Raw genomic sequence first — 21,032 nt, 5'->3', positions numbered from 1 at the left:
AGCCCAAGCCGTGTGTCGTGGTGAGCCCGACTACATCTAGTCGGAACCTCACAGCCTCGCACACCAGCTCAGGCTCCTTCCCCACCAGAGAGGTCACATTCCATGTCCCTAGAGCTAGCTTCTGCAGCCGAGGATCAGACCGCCAAGGTCCCCACCTTCGGCCACTGCCAAACTCACACTGCACCTGACCCCTTTGGCCCCTCCTACAGGTGGTGAGCCCATTGGAGAGGAGACCCACGTGCCTTCTTCGGGCTGTGCCCGACCAAGCCCCATGGGTGTAGGCCTGGCCACCAGGCGCTCGCCATCGAGCCCCACCCCCAGGCCTGGCTCCAGGAGGGGGCCCCGGTGACCCACGTCCGGGCGAGGGAAGACGTGTGTCCATGTTGTTTCTCATCATAAGGGGTCTTCATTTAAACTCTATTAAACTTAAATAACAGCTGATTTTGGACGTCATACTATACGGCATTTCAAACTGATGGGGGAGACACGTCATCCTTAGCAGTTTATTTTAAAACCAACCCTGATCTTAATTCCCAAGGATTCAAACAGCAGCAATGACAGACTTCACACACGCTTACCATGAACAACAGAGGCACAAGACAATGAAGAACAGTCAGAATAAAAGACCTTTCTGTCAGGGGACAAAAAAAGAACATTTACAAATGTAACGAAATGAGGCTTCCCCATTTGCCCATAATGCAATGCTCCAAAGCCAGAGACTTGTGTTTTAACGGCACAAAGGCGCTAAGAAATAAAAACCATCCATGCTTCAAGGTCACCTATAAAAGGCACTGTGAGATCCATGCAGAACTAGGAAAGAAAATAAGGGCAATAAAACAAAACAGGATCTTGTATTTTCATAAACATTTGTGAGGAGAGCATCGTGCAGCAAAGGCTGCCTGCTTTAGGTAACTTTTCTGTAATTTTCCCGTTAACATCCGACGTGTCGCTCACATGCAGCCACAGACAAAAGTCGCACATGCATTGTGGATCATCCCTCTGATGGTTCTTTGAACGTTAAGCCACGGTCAATTTTTAAAACACTCAAGCACCAATGGTCAGGCCCAGGAACCCAGGAAATATGCATCTATAGTAATGCAGGCCTGCATCGCCGGAAATATGCATCTATAGTATGCAGGCCTGCATTCCCGTGCAGAGACTGAAATGCTGCATCAGCAGCAGGTGACTAGAGAAGGGAAGAGAGCACGACTGCAGTACTTTAATGAGCTGCTACATATTCTACTCATTATAAAAGAATAAGAGTTCATAAAAATATTTTCTTTTAATAATACACACTTAAAATACTGGGTGCAGGTAGTACTTGGCAGTTGCAATCACTAATAAACCATTTTCACTACCGCCCCAACCCACACCCCACCACAACCAAACATTTAGCGCACAGAATGTGAAAACGGTGTTTTGAGGCGTAACATTTAAAAAAAAAAAAAAACAATAAAAAAAAAGGGGAAAAGATACATATCAGATAAAGTGAAAAGTTGGCAAGAGTGTACTTGTGTTTGCGTGACTGCCTGTCGCGCCCCCCTGTGCAGACCGACTCGACACCATGCGGGGAAGCAAAACAAAACCAGTTACCACAAAAAAAAAAACAAAAAAAAAAAAAACAAGAAATGATACCAGACAGCAGTTGTGGCACATTTCTAATTTATAAATTACTAGTAAGTCATTACTGTGTTTGTCCTTCTTTCGTTCTTCATCCTCCAGTCTATAAACTGGGCTTGAAAGTCTTCTGGCGGATCGGAAGGCAGACTTAGAAAAAGGCCTCTTTCCACCAAAGGGGCGAGATGCCAGGAGATGAGCACAAGGGTGACGCAGTGGGGGGGCGTGGCATTGTGGTGACGAGCGGGCGGCTGGACGCCACCCGGTTGCGGCCCTGGACCGTGTTAGGAGGAGGGACGAGGAGGTGCAGCGCTGCAGGCGTAGGGGGAAGGAGCAGTGGTATCCCCACCCTTCCCGTGCCCAGCGAGGGTGACCCTCAGAGGTATTGCTGGAGAAAGTACAGCAGCATAATCTCATAATGTTCTCCTGACTCTGGGCAGCGGATGCTGTGCCGCTCGTTGGGGTAGATCTGCGAAACAAGTCGGGAGAATAAAACAGCCTCAACGGCTTGAAAATGCCAGTACAAATAATACGTGTTACTGCTCACAATGCCTGTGACAGTCCCTCACTACCACTTCTCAACAAAAAAAAACGAAACAAAAAATCCTTAATCTTTCATATTTAACGCGCTGGTTACACGACTGGCTTTGAAGGTACAAAAAGCGCACACTGTGTTCTAAGGCGTCATCCAGACCGACAAGCAGAGCAGTGTTATGGAGACAAGACAGGACACCCCCGCAGCACATGCATTCCTTTCCAATTGTGTTACCTGATCTGACCCTGAATTCCAGCATCATGCCAGTGCAGAGCAGATAACCAGCTGCTCTACGAGCAGCAATAATTAGCAAGACCGCAGTGTAAACCCTCAGTATGGAACTACACAAACATCTTCATTTAAATCTGTTGATCGTAAAAAAATGCTACCTATCCGTTTAAAGTCATTAAAGACATGTTTGAATATAGCATTGCAAGTTCCACTGCAGCACATTAAGGAAGAGTTGTTTTTTATTTAGAAAAAGCAGTGAAACCCGCTGAGCTTCCTGGCCCAGATTACCAGATCCCGATTACCAGATCCCCAGATTACCACAGATTATTCTGTGAAAAATGAGATGCTCTACTGGCCAGGTTTAATAAAGAAGTATAGCAAGGTTTTGGGGGCTGGTGCTTTTAGACTGTGGTGAATGAGCTGCTTGAAAACTGCTTGAAGCCCTAGTGCTGCAAACTTTGCTGTCCAATATTTAAACTTCATCAGTGTTCAATTTCAGTATGTTAACTGATACATCGTGCATCTGCACATTACCATTTCATCTTCATAAAGACAATATGTAATGCAAAATAAAGAAACACAGTGCTTGTGAATTGTGAGAGAAAATTGAGCTGAGTTATGAGTATAAAAATAAAAAAAAGTGACTGCATTTTACCCAGAATCCAGTGGCTCTATGACCGGTGCATGCAATTTTGTTTTTAATTGGGTGAGTAACGATGGTCATGCAGAACGTATCAGAGTAAAAAGTCATTATTTGGTTTAGAATTGTAGCAAAATGAGAGTAGTAGCTGCAACAACTTTATATATTCAAGTACAAATCCAAAAAAAATTTATTGCAGTACAGTAACAAAGTATTTGTCCTTTGTTAATATACACAGGCATTCAGGCGCAAACTTTCAGAAGTTTTAGGGCCATAACAGAGGACAGAAAAGAGGACGAATGCTTACCTGGAGCTGGTAAGGCTTCCCAGCACGGATTAGTTGTGAAATCAGGAAATTGGTGTGGAAAAAGTGCACATTTTCATCAAGAAATCCATGTAAAATTAGTAAACGATTGGGTCTAAAAAGAAAGGAAAAGATTCTCTCTAAATGATGTCATAATGCACCACAACACACCCATGCAAAGCGCCTTGGGGCGACTGTTGTGAAAGGCGCTATATAAAAATTGAAATGAATAAAAAGTGCTACTTTCATTTCTGATTAGACTCCTGAGTGCAAAAAACTAGGGAAACAACATAATTTGCACATAAAACATTTCAAATACCACAGTAACGTTACACAGACCACATGTACGGTTAATAGAACAAACTGCGCATAGACAGCAGCCACCACAAAGCAGACATAGGCATCATAAAGCTCTCACTTTAAGACTAAACATATTTTCAAATGCAGCTATGAATCCTACCCTAATAAGCGATATAAAGAACACCAGAGACTTGCTGGGTCCACAAGGCAGGGAGCCCCTTAAAATCGACTCACTCGTTAGGAAGCTTGTCCACATGCAGGGCCACGGAGCCCGCCTCGTAGCCTTGCTGATTGTTCTGCGGTTCGTCCATGTAGCGCTCAGTGTAGCCAGTGTCATACGCCATCCAGACGGTCACAGGGGCACCCGCGACGGCCACCTGATGGCAAGGACAGAGGGGGTGAGACGGTCACGGGGGCCTGATCGACAGATGAGGCGAGTTGCGCAGGCACAGTCCGACGGCGGCACCCCCAACGCCGCGCTCTCGTAAAGGCTTAAGTGTGGGTTCAGCGATGCAGCTGTCGCCTAAAGCAGGCAACAGCGACCCCTTGTGTCTATACTGAATTACAGCTACAACAACCACCTTAAGACCATAATACAGTCTTATCTGTCAGCATGTACTGAAATGATTACACTGAATCATAAACACACTCTTGTCTTACCCCAAAGACACAAAACAGTAACCAACCCACACATCCCTCTAACTGCAAATTACACCACAGAGAACAAGAACTAAGCTAAAGAGGGTGATGGGGGGGGGTTTGGTGGGTTAGAACAGGGATTCCCACAGGAGCATGGTGTTTGGGGTGGGGGGGGGGGTTGTTATGTTTATGAAAATTCAAAAACATAGAAAACTTTCAAAGTGATCGTAGCCAGAACTAGCCAGTCTGAAAAATGGGGGTCGCGAGTCTCTGACTTTCTTATTTTGGGGGTCGTGTGTTGAAAAGTTTGGGAACCCTTCGGTAAGGACACTGTGCCTATGATAAGAAGGTTGTTGGTCCAAATCCCATATCTAGAAGAGTGATTTCAGTTAGGTGCTTAACCCCAATCACTCCATGGACTGCCTAACCCTGCTCTCTCACTTGTACATCGCTTTGGATAATGGCGCCCGCTAAATAAGAGATGAAATGAGAGACAAACACACCTTGAAGATGTTGGGCCTGTGGATGAGACCCATGAGGGACAGGAAGCCCCCGTAAGACCAGCCATGGATGGCCACCCGGCTGAGGTCCACAAAACTGTACTTCTCTGCAACAAACTGAAGGCCTTCCACCTGGTCCTCAATCTCCACCTGACCCTGGAAGCATGAAAATGAAAGAAAAAAAATAAATGAACGTGAGCCTAAAAAAAGGTTTTACGTGAACCAAGCTTGCTAAGGGACTCTTCACTGGGGAGGGTCCTCCTTACCATTCTGTTCTTCAGAGCCCCTTCAAACTTCAAGCCCCTCTGACACGAGCCCCTGCCATCGATGACCACCACTGCATAGCCCAAGGATGCCAGCGTGTTCAGCCGCAAATACTTGACTCCCTTAAAGGAGTTATTCACCAGCTGAACCTGTGGGGAACCGCAAGATATGACCCAATGGACCATATTTCTGGCTCCTCTGAAAACTCATTTAGCCTCCAGCTTGCTAAAGGTTTATGAAAGACTGAATTTCCCAAACGGTAAAGTAATGTCTGAGTTAACATAGTACAAGGTCCTTAAACAGACACAAATCATCAGGCCTGTTTAAATACTAAGAAGCTGTAGGATTTTTAATGTCTAAAGCAGTTTCCTCTACGTATACCAAAATAAAAAAATATAACAACCATGAAGGAAATCTGAGCACCTGAGGTCCGCCGTATACAAAGAGGATTGTGGGATGTTTCCTGTGAGGCATCAGGTTGTGAGGCTTGAACAACATTCCGTACAGCTGGAAGCCAGATTTTCCCGGGAAATCAAAAATCTCTGGCGGTATGTAATCTGAAGGGCAAACTAGTGAAGAGACAAAAGATCACGGATAAATTGACAATGTTACAACACGTAGGTCCTTATTTCATGGCGTCTTGTGACCCGCTTGTGCTTTCCACGTGCACCTAGGTGAAGCCAGGCTAGACTGGACCGCACAGAGCTACGGTGACACCTGCCTGAGGCTTCCATCATGCTGGCCCAGAATTCAGGTTGCTTGTGCAAGGGGTCACTATCGGGGCCCAAGAGTTTATAGACGTGAACACATGGGGGAGTGCTGACGTTGCTGTAATGGCTGATGAACATGTCGAAGTTCTGGAGAAAAGGGGAGAGAGAGTAGTGCTTCACTTTAAAGCCGTCTAACTAGACACAACTCAGCTCAGGACGAGTTCACAACAGACCACAGCATTAAGGCATTTGTACACGGTCCGCAGTAGAAGTCATACCGGACTTATGGAACAGGTGTGCGAGAAGCCGGGCTTGGTGAGTCTCACGACTTCGCCCGGTGAGCTATAGCTGACCACATACAGGTGATGCTCCAGAGGAGTGTCTTTTGTGCCCTGGAAGTACGCCAGCTTGGTGGCTTCGTTGACCCATATCTGCACATTCCCAAAAAACGGGAGAGAGACAACACAGACTGACATGAGACGAGCTGTGGAAATACTTAGACGAGAGAAACGGACACTGAACACTGTCTTCTGACCCTGGACCTGCGGAGGTCCCCCGTCTCGCGCGCCCAGCCTTGACCTTACCTTCGATCCGTGGCGGGCCAGCACCTCCCACTCCCCGCTGGTGAGGGTCAGCTCCTCCTTTATCGGGCATTTAAAATCCCCTGGAGCAAAGCACCCGTGATATGTGAAAATGCAATCACTGCATTTTGTCTATGTTGGCAAAGCTTTCCAATTGAATTAGATCCATTAATCTGATACATATATATATATCTACAAAATGCGAAGACAAGATTGACCAGAACAGAAATAGCAGTGGTTTATGTTCATATTTCCGAATCGAGACTGAGGACCAATCCAAAGACGCGTCTTACCCTCAGTGTGTGTGTAACATCTGGACCACTGGTAGCAGCCAGGCTGTAACACAGATGTGATTCTGTATAGATGACAGAAGCCTGTTTTGGACTCATTCACCCAGAGAAAGGTGATCTCATCGTCTTTCGTTTGGATAAATGGGTAGAAAATGTCATGAACCTGTGGACAATAGAGTAACCAACAGAGGAAAATGAAACAATGTCAAGCTTCAATTACTAATTCAGAAAAAAAGAGAATCACACTATAATGACATATAAGAGACATACGGTGCTTTGAAAACTCCAGAGTAACTGACAGTGATTTTTATTTTATTATTACTTTCCCATCTACACAGCTCGATGCAAACACTCTGCTGCGGGGAAACTAATTCTGGCCCCATCTAGGGCTCGACATGAAACCCGCTATTCACTCCTTTTCCAAAAGTCTGCCGGCCTGCTCTCTGGAAACACTGACATGGCACATTAACAAATCTGATGGTACTTGGAACCTCACATTGATCCAGATATCAGTGACCTCCTCGTAGATAACGAAGGGGTGGACGCTATCAGGGACTGCCTCAACTTTCTCCTGGCGCTGAATGGGCTCGTCTGTGACAGGAATGAAGAGTGCAGGGGGCAGCAGAACCAACTGCAGCCTCTGCTGGCTCCGATCGAGGAGGACAGCCCAGGCACTGCAAGGATGGTACAAGGTGGCGTGACTCACGGAGACAAAACCCACAACATGGACTCATTTGAACAGAATGCACAAGTAACCTTAAAAAATCTCTATAACAAAATCAATACAGTGCAATACATCAATACTGCTCTTTGAGACAGTACTCCTGAAAACATCCCCATAAAATCAGGGAAACACAGCCAGTCAACATACGGTCGCCAGCAGATTGTGTGGCGTCAGCACCATCACGCCGCGGACTGTCCTCCATGAATTACAAATGGCTTTTAAAGTCATGACTGGGAGATACGCAGATAATGGATCTGCAAACGTGACTTCGGCACGTCCTAAAATCAGAACCAACAGTGCCAAGTTAAGAACATAAGAACATAAGAACTATACAAACGAGAGGAGGCCATTCGTCCCATCAAGCTCGCTTGGGGAGAACTAAACTAATAGCTCAGAGTCGTTAAAATCTTATCTAGCTCTGATTTAAAGGAACCCAAGGATTCAGCTTGCACTACATTATCAGGAAGGGTATTCCATACTCTGACTACACGCTGTGTAAAGAAGTGCTTCCTTAAATCCAGCTTGAAGTGTTCTCCCGCTAATTTCCACCTATGGCCACGAGTTCGTGTATTTAAACTAATGCTGAAGTAACTATTTGCTTGAACAGCATCCAAACCTGTTAGAATCTTATATACCTGGATCATGTCCCCCCTCAGTCTCCTTTGCTTGAGACTGAACAGATTTAGCTCAAGTAACCGTTCCTCGTATGACATTCCTCTAAGACCAGGAATCATTTTTGTGGCCCTACGCTGCACCTTTTCTAAGGCCACAATGTCCTTTTTAAGATATGGTGACCAAACCTGCACACAATATTCTAGGTGAGGTCTCACCAAGGAATTGTATAATCTTAGCATTACCTCCCTTGACTTAAACTCCACACACCTGGAGATATACCCCAACATCCTATTGGCCTTTTTTATTGCTTCCCCACACTGGCGAGAATGGGACATGGAAGCATCAACATACACACCAAGGTCTTTCTCATGATCAGCTACCTTTATTTCAGTGACACCCATGAAATACCTGTACTTTATATTTCTGCTCCCTAGATGGAGTACCTTACATTTATCGATGTTAAATTTCATCTGCCAGGTATCGGCCCAGTCACTAATTAAATCAAGATCCCGCTGTAGCTGCTGAGCCACTAATTCAGTATCTGCTACACCACCCACCTTGGTGTCATCTGCAAATTTCACCAGTTTACTGTATATATTGGTATCCATATCATTTATGTAAATTAGGAACAATAGTGGTCCTAAAATCGAACCCTGCGGTACCCCACTATGAACGCAAGCCCACTTTGACATTGTGCCTCTTATAACTACTCGCTGTTTCCTATCTGTTAACCAGTTATCAATCCAGGTCGCTACGGTACCTAAAATACCTGTCACTTTGAGTTTAAGTAGGAGCCTCTTGCGGGGGACAACATCAAAAGCCTTTTGGAAATCTAAGTAGATGACATCATAGGCCTTCTTATCATCAACTTCCTGAGTAGCTTCCTCAAAAAACTCCAACAGATTTGTTAAACAGGATCTACCTCTCCTAAATCCATGCTGGCTATCCCACAAAATGTTATTAGAGTCCAGGTAATCTACCATTTTCTCTTTGATTATAGCCTCCATAACTTTACCAGTTATACAAGTTAGACTGATTGGCCTATAGTTAGACAAATTACTTCTATCCCCTTTTTTAAAAATAGGCGTTATGAAGGCGTGCTTCCAATCAGAAGGTACCACACCTTCAGATAAGGATTTTTGAAACAGTAAAGTTAAGGGTCGGCAAATAATATCCCTCATCTCTTTTAACACTATAGGTAAGATGCCATCAGGACCCTGTGATTTATTTATTTTGAGCTTAGCTAGGCTTTGCAAAACATCTGCTTCAGTTATATATATATATTAGCTATAGACAATGCTGGATAGGTAATAACTGGTAAATTACTAAGGTCCTCAACAGTGAATACCCGTGCAAAACTATCAATGAACTCATTTACTATATCAATGTCGTTTACTATTATAAGACCCTTACTATCCTGCAGATTAGTAATTTCAGGTTTTAGAGCTCTTTTAGAGTTAAAATACTGGAAGAAACTTTTAACGTCATCCTTAGCTTCCAATGCAACCATCCTTTCGACATTTCTTTTAGCTCGTCTAATATTTTTTAACTCAGTCTGTAGACTTAGATATTCCTGCTTAATTCTGTCATCGTCAGTTATTTTCCATTGCTGGAACAAAGCCCTTTTCCTCCTTACTTTATGCTTTATTTCCCTAGTAAACCACCTAGGTTGCAATTTCCTAGATTTATTCTTGCTGGAAACAGGTATGAAGTCCTCTTGCACTTGCAATAATGTGCTTTTAAAAAATTCCCAGGCCTCTTCAACAGTTTTGTTATTTAACTCCATCCAGTTCACAGTTTCTAGTTTTAGTCTCATACACTTAAAGTCAGCCTTCCTAACATTATATATTTTTGATTTGGACTTAGCTCTTCGAACACTAAACTTAACCTCAAATTTGACCATGTTATGATCGCTACTGTCAAGTGGTTCTAAAACGTCTAATTTACCAATCCTGTCCTGGTTATTAGAGAGAACAAGATCAAGAATGGCATCTCCCCTGGTAGGGGTGTTAACAAACTGAGTAAAAAAACAATCCTGTACTAATTCCACCATCTCCAGTTCATTTTCTGAAGAGCCAGTGACAATGTCCCACTGCATTCCTGGTAGATTAAAATCACCCATAACTACCACATCATTTTTATTGCTCATAGTCCTAATATCACTGTATAACAATCTGCTTTCCTCAGCAGCTATATTAGGTGTTCTGTAACAAACACCGACAATTAGGCTATTTGAGTTTTTAGCATCTAATTTTACCCATATTGCTTCCGTAGTTTTATTTATATCAGTAAGTTCCCTTGCCTGCAAGTTTTCCTTTACATATACTGCAACACCACCTCCCTTTTTTCCTATACGATCCTTACGGAACAACGTGTAACCATCCATATTATATTCTTGTCCATCCTTTTCACTCAACCACGTTTCAGTTACTCCTATAATATCATAAGAGTCCGATGAGATAAAAGCCTCTAAATCATGAATTTTATTCCTAATACTTCTGGCGTTTAAATACAGACAACAAAGGGTAGGCCTATTACGGTGCCCACTTACAATATGATTATTTGGGGCTTTCCGTTTCCCCCCACTGACATAGTTAACTAACCTCCCTGCCCCCCCAGTCCCTAGTTTAAACATTCCTCAACTACTCTACACATACGCCTCCCCAATACACTGGTTCCCCTCTGGTTCAGGTGCAACCCATCCGGCTTGAACAGGTCCCACCTGTTCCAGAAGGTCCTCCAATGCCCTCGGGGAAGAAAATGCTTTTGCTGAGTACTGAGAGATTCTTCCTTGGCTGTTTGTTTAGAGGGTTTTGTTTTTTTTAAATCAGAACTCACAATTTTCCATCTCTGGTCCAGCCAGCCCGGGCAATGTACTCCACACCAGGAAACAGTGTAGTGAAGGGCAAGACCAGCTCTTTGTCCTGAGTCCTCACGATCTGAGCACACAGGAAAAATGGGGTCCACACTGAAACACTCTCAGTCTACATAAAGAGACCTCTTCATTCACCGTGCAACGTCACCGTAAAAGCAAGAAAAACACACATACCCTACCGAGATGGTCAGTTTTTATCTCTGCCAGTTTGAGGGTGATTTGGGGATTTTTACTGCCTAAAGAGAGGGAAAGAAAATAACTGATTTATACATTGTTGGTTATGGATCAATAAAACTAATCAGATGGTTCCTATGAGCTGCTATATTCTGAAAAACTAGATGCTTAAGCCCAGAATCTGACCAGGGTATCAGGTTACCCCCATTCCCTTTGCATTCAATGCAAATGCGTTTCACTCCTTAACTCTTTTGGATTGACCAGCAAACACAGAATACCACAGATCAGCAGCATGCTACATTCAAAGGACCAATATAGTCAAACACATTCTGTAAAAAGACCAACACAGCAAAACGCTTTAGTCTTCAAATGACTGATTAGATGCATCCATCAGTCCATTTCCTAAACCAGCGACCCAGCTGAGTTTCCCCAGTTTCCCCAGCATGGCAAAGAGCTTGTCAATCAAAATCCTTCAGCAACCCACCTTATGGTCTCAAAAGTATTTGTGAACCTCCAACTGTTGGGTGGATCAAAAAATTACCGTCTCAAACGATCAACAATAACCATCCCGAGGGCCATTTTTCTCCCGCTGCCACGCAGCCGGCCTCACCAGTGCGAGGATATCTGTAGGCGTCTGCTTTGCGCTCCTCCAGGGACGGTGACGGCACGTGGATGATCTCCACCTCAGACTCGTCCACCTCCTCGTACAACAGCTGCAGAGTTCTGCACCTGTCCGAGTCTGACCAGCAAAGGCATCAACACTACCTATTAAATTCCAGCTTTCTACAGAATGAACATCTTGCAGTCGATACTTTTTATATTTTTATGCACACAATGTAATGCAAAACTGAAAATTGTTGAAAAAAAAACACAATTTTCAATACACCAAAAACAGAATTATCACAGTGGGCTGTGTATTAAAACATTTAAAAATGAAAAACACTGCAGTTCTTGTTCTCCGCACGCTACCTTTGGTCTGACAGCTTTTGTCACTCAGTCTCACCTTCAGGGGCAGCTGGACACCACCAGTACCCTGTGAAGCGGTCAAACTCCTCCTGGATCACAAATGTGGCCACACCTGCAGACTTTGGGTCATTCTTTACATTATTCAGACCTATAGAAAATAAAAATTATGTGCATGTCAGTTTCCTACATTCTTATGTAGCCCATATGCAATAACACTGACCCATTGTAGGTTTACTATTCAGAGTACTGAGACAAAGCAGAGAATTGTTTTTACGACAGATCTGCAAGAATGACATGGCCACCTAGGATTGATACGTTCAAACCTGAAAAAAATACCACTTCTTTCATTGCTTCTGAGCAGAAAATGTGTTGCGGGTTCCTACCAGAATAAGCACAAAGGACTAAATATGCAATGACCACAGTGCAGTGAAACACTGTCTTCTGGGACCATATTCCCCGTTTCACACATGGTCATAGTTTTATAGTGATATACAGTGACAGGCAGCGACAGGCATGTTACACCCATGAAAATGACATCCTTCAGCATGTCTGCCAGCCAGCCCACCTTGATGACAGAAGGTGAGCCTTTTCTCCTCCCCTGACTCGATGTTGGCCACCCACAGGTCATTGCTGTTGATGAAGGCTATGAAGCTCGGATCCCCCGGACATATTTTGGGGTCCATCCGAGTCCCTGAGCACTGAGACTTTATCTCCGCTGGCTTCATTGGGGATCCCTGCTAAACGGGAAAATCCGATGTTGGGCACGAGAGCCAACTGTCCCGCAGCACAACTGTCAAAGACAACCAAAAACACCCAGCCCAACCTGGAGGAAAAGGTCGCGATTCACTTCTACCCTTTACTCACAATAAAGCCATTATGTCCGCCATCACGACAGTAGAAAAGGCTGTTGCTAGCTTGGAAGAGGAAAAGCCCACTCTCTGCATGGTGGTCGTACGAAGTTATCCCAAAAACGCCCAGCCTCTTCCTTTCTCGCAGAAGCTCTTCCTCCCTTGAATAGACACCATGATGCGGTGTGGCCTGGCAGGAAGAGGAAAGGCATCATCACTCTGAGAAAACGAGCGGAAGGCTCTTACTGCTCAAGGATATTTTCCAACACTCTCGCTGCAACAAATGACCCAAGATACAAATTAATCTTACGCCTGTTTCTACTACAGTAAACCTGAGAAATCCATCAAAACAAATTGTTTTAAACCTAATTGCATTGACATCAATTTGCAGGACTCTGCCGGTAAGTGTAGTGCGAGGTTTCCACAGAGTTTCCATGGAGCCCGAGGACCTTCCTGCATAGATGCTGGCTAGAGAGGTACAAGCTTTCCATTTAGAAGAATCTGTCTTTCCAATTTGGTATCAGAGCCTCTATGCAGTGAAGCACCTAAATGCCTGCAGTGCAACATGCAGTGGCCACCCACTGTAAGGAAGTGGAAGGCGTACGGTAAAACTGTGAAACTCGAGGACACAACACCAGATCTGGATGGATCAGTCAAAAACGGTGCCATCAGTATATCAAAGGAGCTTCCCACAATCTCCACCAGCCAACTGGGCTGCATTGCTCACGAGAGGGTTACCTGAAAGTGATCCAGCATCTGTTTCCAGGACAGCACCAAGAGAGCCTCTTTTCTGATCTTCTTAGGAATTTCAGAGTAAAGTAGTGAATTTTCCCTGCTTCCATAGGGCATTCCTAAAGGCAGCAAAAGACACGCTGAATTAACACTAGGTTGTTACCCAGCTGCTTTCACGTTAATTCAAAAATGACCAATAACTAGCTCACATCAACCATAAGTTTACAGTCTTCAGCATTTCACTACATATAATGAACTTTTACACCAACAAAAATTTGCTATAACCTGGAAGAAAAGTTAAAGGAAATCTGATTACATTTTCTCGGTTTAACATTTTTAATTTGTTACTCAATGTTATTCAGTCAAGAGCTCAATTACTGCTACCAACAAGCTTGACGGGCCGTACTGTAAAAATGGGAATAGAAATTAGTCCTGTTTACATTTATATATACATTTTAATACATCATACATTTTTCTTTATACAAATAGAAAATATCAATGCAAACACCCAATATCTAAAGGAAATGGCACACTCAGAAAGCCCGCCATGAGCACAGGGGTCAGACTGACCCGCAGCTACTACTGTAACGTCTGATGCAGGTCATTCTGTGCTGCGAATGCAGGCGGAACGAGCTCACCGAGGTAGTAGAGCCGATGAGAGTGGGGGCCCGACTCATCTTTCTTCTGTACAAACTGGAAGTCGTGCGGCGCCTTGTTGACGATCATCCCTGAGTACTTGCGGCTGCTGTGGATGATGTCGCGCAAGCCGTCCCACGAGTGCTTCTCCACAAAGAACTGGCTTGGGGCGTCCTCCATCTCCACCACCTCAGTGCTGTCTGAGAGCTCATCCACTGCGGTCATCCTGACAGCTGCCAAACTGAACACTCCAACGAAAGGAGATCAGGGGTAAGTCTCCTTCCATTCAATGGAGTAAGTGTCTACTTGTGTGGTAAGAAGTAGGTGATACTGTGCTACCTTAAGATCAATGCTTCCAGGCCGATCTGTGGGATAAAACACATATCCCTGGATATTACTCCTGATAATAAGAAGCATTTCCCCCCAAAAAGTAATGATATGCACCATACCTTTTCCGACTACCTTCAGTTTCGTCTTCGAGTTTAACCTTCTTTACTCTATGCATTAACCGGCCTACAAGCCTCAACCAGATATGGCAACCTGCAAAACAGCACAAGGCCATTGGAACAGAGTTCGTCCCACAAAAAACACAGATTCTGTGTACTGCACATTGCACACCTCCATGCTGACAGAGAATAACATTTTACCCAAATATTTTTTCATATCCTAGAAACACAAGTGTTACAAACAAGTCTACTAGTAGTATGTCTGCAAACAGCTTCCTTATGGAAGGATAATTCGAATAGAATTTAAAAGCAAAAAATTGCACTGGTGCCAATATCCGCAGTATCTCAACGTCATTATCATTAACCCCATCTGGGCTGAACTGCCCTCGCCACAAACAAACCTCTTTTAACGACACCTTGACAAAATGTCTTCATATTCAAAACACTCAAATGCTACTTTAACGAAAACCATAAAGCCACATGCTTCAAAGCAATTCCAACTCAAAAACAAGGAATAACTCCTTTAAAGGACCATATGCTTCAGGATTTTTTACCAAGGAGATGCTCCTACTAGATTTAAGGTAGTCTGAGCAAAATGTAAGTGAACGAATATGAAGTCCATTTAAACTGTGGTTACTCCGATAAGCCAGTAACCCCGCTTCGTAGTACAGGCTACTGGTCTCAATCCTTCTGTTGGATACAGTTGTGCTATACAACATACCTCGGGGCCCCACCCCAGAACACGCTGCAGGTATGAGGAATGTTCGGCACTCCATACATTTTCAAAATTCAACTTTTGCAGAAATTTCCTCAAGCACATTACAACATCCATTATTAATTACACCCAATTAAGTCAGTTATACCACACAGTGGTATTTTACTAGATGCTAGTTATGGAAAATTTGATGAAATTCCCAGATACAGGATTTAAGGGCAAAAGTTTCCTGCTTATATAAGTTGAGTAACACAGTAAAATTTGTGTTAAAGTATGCCAATCACCTAGCTGCAAAAATACATCACTGAAAAATGGAGCCACAGCAGGCTGGGGGGATGTATTCAGCAGTAGGGTGTCACCTGAGATCTCAGTCACTCCAATACATTAAAGTTCCCAGAAATTATGAATATTATGCTTATTTCTTGTAAAAAATAAAAAATGTCTCAGGCCCACGCAGTGGAATCAGGGGCCAAAGGAAAAGCTCTTGACTCAGGAGCCAGATTTGTCCCTCAAAGCACCGCATTAGCAGTCAGAAGCCCAGACTTCCCTCTCCCCGGCCACTTCATCCAGCTCTTCTCGGGGGATCCCGAGGCGTTCCCAGGCCAGTCGGGAGATATAGTCTCTCCAGCGTGTCCTGGGTCTTCCCCGGGGTCTCCTCCCAGTGGGACATGCCCGGAACACCTCCCCAGGGAGGAGTCCCGGAGGCATCCTAATCAGATGCCCGAGCCACCTCATCTGGCTCCTCTCAATGTGGAGGAACAGCGGCTCTACTCTGGGTCCCTCCCGAATGACTGAGCTCCTCACCCTAAGGGAGAGCCCAGCCACCCTGCGGAGGAAACTCATTTCGGCCGCTTGCACCCACGATCTCGTTCTTTCGGTCACTACCCATAGCTCATGACCATAGGTGAGGTTAGGAACGTAGATCGACTGGTAAATCGAGAGCTTTGCCTTTTGGCTCAGCTCTCTCTTCACCATGACAGACCGATGCAGCGCCCGCATGACTGCTGACGCCGCACCGATCCACCTGTCGACCTCCCGTTCCATTGTTCCCCCACTCGTGAACAAGATCCCGAGATACTTAAACTCCTCCACTTGGGAGAGGACCCCATCCCCAACCCGGAGAGAGTATTCTACCCTTTTCCGGCTGAGAACCATGGTCTCGGATTTGGAGGTACTGATTCTCATCCCAGCCACTTCACACTCGGCTGCGAACTGCTCCAGTGAGAGCTGAAGGTCACGGTCCGATGAGGCCAACAGAACCACATCATCTGCAAAAAGCAGAGACCTAATCCTGAGGTCACCGAACTGGACACCCTCAATGTCCTGGCTGCGCCTAGAAATTCTGTCCATTAAAGCTATTAACAGAATCGGTGACAAAGGGCAGCCCTGACGGAATCCAACCCCTTACCGGAAACAAGTCCGACTTATTGCCACCCACACGGACCAGGCTCTGGCACCGGTCATACAGGGACCAAACTGCCCTTAAAAGGAAGCCTGGTACCCCATACTCCCGGAGCACTCCCCACAGGACTCTCCGGGGGACATGGTCGAATGCCTTCTCCAAGTCCACAAAATACATGTAGACTGGTCGGGCAAACTCCCATGAACCCTCCAAAACCCTGCTGAGAGTATAGAGCTGGTCCACTGTTCCACGGCAAGGGCGAAAACCACACTGCTCCTCCTGAATCCGAGGTTGGACAATCCGGCGGACCCTCCTCTCCAGGACCCCCGAATAGACCTTACCAGGGAGGCTGAGGAGTGTGATCCCCCTGTAGTTGGAGCACACCCTCCGGTCCCCCTTCTTAAAGAGGGGGACCACCACCCCGGTCTGCCAGTCCAGAGGCACTGCCCCCGATGTCCACGCGATGCCGCAGATGCGTGTCAGCCAGGACAGCCCCACAGCATCCAGAGCCTTGAGGAACTCCGGGCGAATCTCATCCACCCCCGGAGCCCGGCCACCGAGGAGCTTTTTGACCACCTCAGCGACCTCCGCCCCAGAAACAGGCGAGTCCACCCCTCTGCTTCCATATCGGAAAGCATGTTGGTGGGATTGAGGAGATCTTGGAAGTATTCCTTCCACCGACCCAAAACATCCCGAGTTGAGGTCAGCAGCACACCATCCCCACCATAAATAGTGTTGATGCTGCACTGCTTTCCCGCCCGGAGCCACCGGATGGTGGACCAGAATCTCCTCGAAGCCATCCGGAAGTCGTTCTCCATGGCCTCGCCAAACTCCTCCCACACCCGAGTTTTTACCTCAGCAACCGCCAAAGCCGCATCCTGCTTGGCCTGCCGGTAGCTGTCAGCTGCATCTGGAGTCCCACAGGCCAAAAAGGCCAGATAGGACTCCTTCTTCAGCTTGACGGCATCCCTTACCACCTGTGTCCACCAGCGGGTTCGGGGATTGCCGCAGCGACAGGCACCGACCACCTTACGGCCGCAGCTCCGGTCAGCTTCCTCCACAATGGAGGCACGGAACATGGCCCATTCGGACTCAATGTCCCATGCCTCCCCCGGGATATGGGAGAAGTTCAGCCGGAGGTAGGAGTTGAAACTCTCCCTGACAAGGGAATCCACCAGACGTTCCCAGCAGACCCTCACTATACGCTTGGGCCTGCCAGGCCTGGCCGGCTTCCTCCCCCACCAGCGGAGCCAACCCACCACCAGGTAGTGATCGGTTGACAGCTCCGCCCCTCTCTTCACCCGAGTGTCCAAGACATGCGGCCGCAAGTCCGACGACACAACTACAAAGTCAATCATCGAACTGCGGCCTAGGGTGTCCTGGTGCCAAGTGCACATATGGACACCCTAATGCTTGAACATGGTGTTCATTATGGACAATCCGCGACGAGCACAGAATTCCAATAACAAAACACCGCTCAGGTTCAGATCGGGGGGGCCGTTCCTCCCAATCACGCCCCTCCAGGTCTCACTGTCATTGCCCACGTGAGCATTGAAGTCCCCCAGCAGAACAAGAGAGTCCCCGGGAGGAGCGCTCTCCAACACCCTTTCCAAGGACTCCAAAAAGGGTGGGTATTCTGAACTGCCGTTTGGCGCATAAGCGCAAACAACAGTGAGGACCCGTCCCCCCACCTGAAGGCGAAGGGAGGCTACCCTCTCGTCCACTGCGGTAAACCCCAATGTACAGGCACCCAGCCTGGGGGCAATAAGTATGCCCACGCCCGCTCGGCGCCTCTCTCCGTGGGCAACTCCAAAGTGGAAAAGGGTCCAACCCCCCTCAAGGAGACTGATTCCAGAGCCCAAGCCGTGCGTCGAGGCGAGTCCGACTATATCTAGCTGGAACTTCACAACCTCGCGCACCAGCTCAGGCTCCTTCCCCATGGTGACATTCCATGTCCCTAGAGCTAGCTTCTGTAGCCGAGGATCGGACCACCAAGGTCCCTGCCTTTGGCCACCGCCCAGATCACATCGCACCCGACCCCTATGGCCCCTCCCATGGGTGGTGAGCCCATTGGAGGGGGGACCCACATGCCTTGTTCGGGTTGTGCCCGACCAGGCCCCATGGGTGTAGGCCTGGCCACCAGGTGCTCGCCATCGAGCCCCACCCCCAGGCCTGGCTCCAGGGGGGGGCCCCGGTGACCCGCATCCGGGCAAGGGAAAACTTTCATTCATTACAATATAAATATGTATATATGTATTGTTCTGAAATAAGACAATTTTGTGAAAAGATAAATTACTGACAAAACATTTTATTGGACTTTGCATCACCGAGTCAAAGATGATTTTCTGCTAAAAGAAGATGCGGTGTAACGTCACACATTTTTCGGTTCTGAACAAACCACGGTTTTCAGTTTAGCAAAAACTTGTTTTAAGGATTTTTTTTATTAAAACCCAAGCAGAGTTGTAAACCAAACAAACTGTTGTAAACCAAAAATGTTTTAGCGATAAACACCTCTACAGCCTGTAATATTTCTTAGCTTGAATTTGCTGGCAAACGTGCCTTAAATGTCACAGGGAGACTAACTTCCAGGGCCGTTTCTGTCTTGATCCGGTCCCCAACACTCGCATGATGTCGTCCCAAATGAGTTAGCAAACTGCATGTGCTTACAACCACAAATGCTGGTTCGCTATAACCTTCAGTCAGCGTAACGTGCTCCGTGTCGGACACCTACCTACGAATTCAGGTTCCGCCCATGTCGGTAAGCGCATCCATTCGTTTCATTGCGTACCGAACCGAAAATGACGTAAGCAAACGGTACACGGCGAACACTTGCGCGGTTACAGCCGCACTGCAAAACCTTAGAGTTCGGTAGTCCTGGTCATAATTGAGCTAAAGCTCAAACCAAAGCAAAGGACATATTCAGGACATACTTTATACGTATATTAAACTACAACAACTTCAAGGGAAGGAGCCCTTTCATTTTACATTTTACAATGTTTTATACATTTGCAGACGGTTATTAAAGCCACATTAGTGCCACAATTCACCTAAATAGATGTCATTACAATATGGTGCATTACTTTGCTTTAAAAATTATATTTCAGTAGTAATCACTTTAAAATAACCAAAACTCTTTGACCATAAAATCCAAGGATAACATTTACATACAATTATAAAACATATTTAAAAGATGTGAGGCAGTTTCAGTCCAAGATCAGAAATAACCCTACCCATAGTAAATGTTGAGTCATAAACAAAACGATATGTTTACATTCTGCATTCTGACGTGTCATTACATAAATTACCGTTAGCATTTTTTATCCAACAACCAAGACGTAAGAAAGCAGCTGTAGATTTCTTTCAAATAACGGAAGGTCAGGTTGGTGTATCTGTTCTATATTCGTGACCGCCTGGGCTGACTCTGTGCCAAAGGGACTCAAGCCGGGTGCTTCGTATAAGAGATCAGTAGGCCGACGGTCCAAAGGAAGCAACCGGGCTGTAAAATGGGCTACCGTTTACAGATAAATCAGCCCAGACTTTAAATATACATTGAAAAGAAAATAAATTATTGGTCACTTTGACATGGCTGACATTCTGATTTTATTTACTTATATTAAATTTCTTTCAACAAACTGAATCTTTGGTGTTGAAGACAGCTGCTCATTTTATTATACTAACAGTACCTACCCTGTCACTTCGATGCTAGCGGCAATAATGAATGTTAGGATGTAATTCAACTAATGCTCATTTTCTTGTACACATCGGTTTTTGATTCCGAGGGTCAATTTAAGGGGCGTTTTACGTAAACCAAGAACTACAGGCTACACTAACATGTGGTTTACTCGTTAGAAAATATTTGGAACAGCAGGCATTAAAAGTCAAACCAAGAAAAACAAAAGCTCTAACATTAGCAGAAAAAAAATTCAAGTCATTGTGAGTCCTTATGGGGTTTCATACAGCTAGCTAGCTAGCCACATAAAGTCTTACAGGCTTCTGAGTCCGTACCAATACGACTAACTGCTGCCTGGTTTATGAGGTACTTACAGATCCAGATCCTGCCCCTCTGTTCTCTCTGGCCACTTGTAAATCTTTTTACATTAAAAAGAATAGCGCTGGATGTTTAAGATGACGTCCATGGCCTAGTATACAGACAGAAGGAATCAGTACAGCAAAAGCGGAAGCAGGGGCGGGAACAGCCAATCAATTACAATGGCCTTTGACCCGGAAGGAATACTGCAGGGTTTTCATACAGGAAATAACAGAAGTGCAATCGAAATGAGGGAGACGT

At 45.6% G+C, this 21,032-nt stretch overlaps 1 protein-coding gene across 6 annotated transcripts; it reads right to left on the bottom strand.

The window, feature by feature from the left end:
• Positions 1-489: 489 nt before the first annotated feature.
• Positions 490-20,927, bottom strand: dpp9 (dipeptidyl-peptidase 9). 6 transcript variants are annotated; one of them, XM_048976337.1, is made up of 22 exons: positions 20,789-20,925; positions 14,631-14,721; positions 14,521-14,546; positions 14,184-14,429; positions 13,552-13,664; positions 12,830-13,003; positions 12,531-12,702; positions 12,003-12,113; positions 11,610-11,738; positions 11,000-11,061; positions 10,789-10,889; positions 7,108-7,285; positions 6,615-6,774; positions 6,325-6,404; positions 6,019-6,171; positions 5,752-5,887; positions 5,454-5,599; positions 5,033-5,179; positions 4,770-4,922; positions 3,862-4,004; positions 3,331-3,442; positions 490-2,086 (listed from the first exon to the last, which is right to left on the bottom strand). In XM_048976337.1, exons 4-22 carry the CDS (start codon positions 14,404-14,406, stop codon positions 1,994-1,996), a joined length of 2,586 nt encoding a protein of 861 aa, XP_048832294.1. In that variant the 5' UTR covers positions 14,407-14,429; positions 14,521-14,546; positions 14,631-14,721; positions 20,789-20,925; the 3' UTR covers positions 490-1,993. The 6 variants fall into 6 exon arrangements, with proteins under 6 accessions (XP_048832294.1, XP_048832293.1, XP_048832290.1 ...); XM_048976336.1 differs by having other exon boundaries at positions 14,184-14,422; XM_048976333.1 differs by lacking the exon at positions 14,521-14,546 and having other exon boundaries at positions 14,184-14,422; positions 20,789-20,927.
• Between the last annotated feature and the right edge of the window lie 105 nt (positions 20,928-21,032).

The sequence above is a fragment of the Brienomyrus brachyistius genome, chromosome 15 (assembly GCF_023856365.1).
Source record: "Brienomyrus brachyistius isolate T26 chromosome 15, BBRACH_0.4, whole genome shotgun sequence".
Classification (NCBI taxonomy): Eukaryota; Metazoa; Chordata; class Actinopteri; order Osteoglossiformes; family Mormyridae; genus Brienomyrus; species Brienomyrus brachyistius.
The sequence above is the reverse complement of the archived record's forward strand: the minus strand, read 5'-3'. Positions and strand labels throughout refer to the sequence as shown.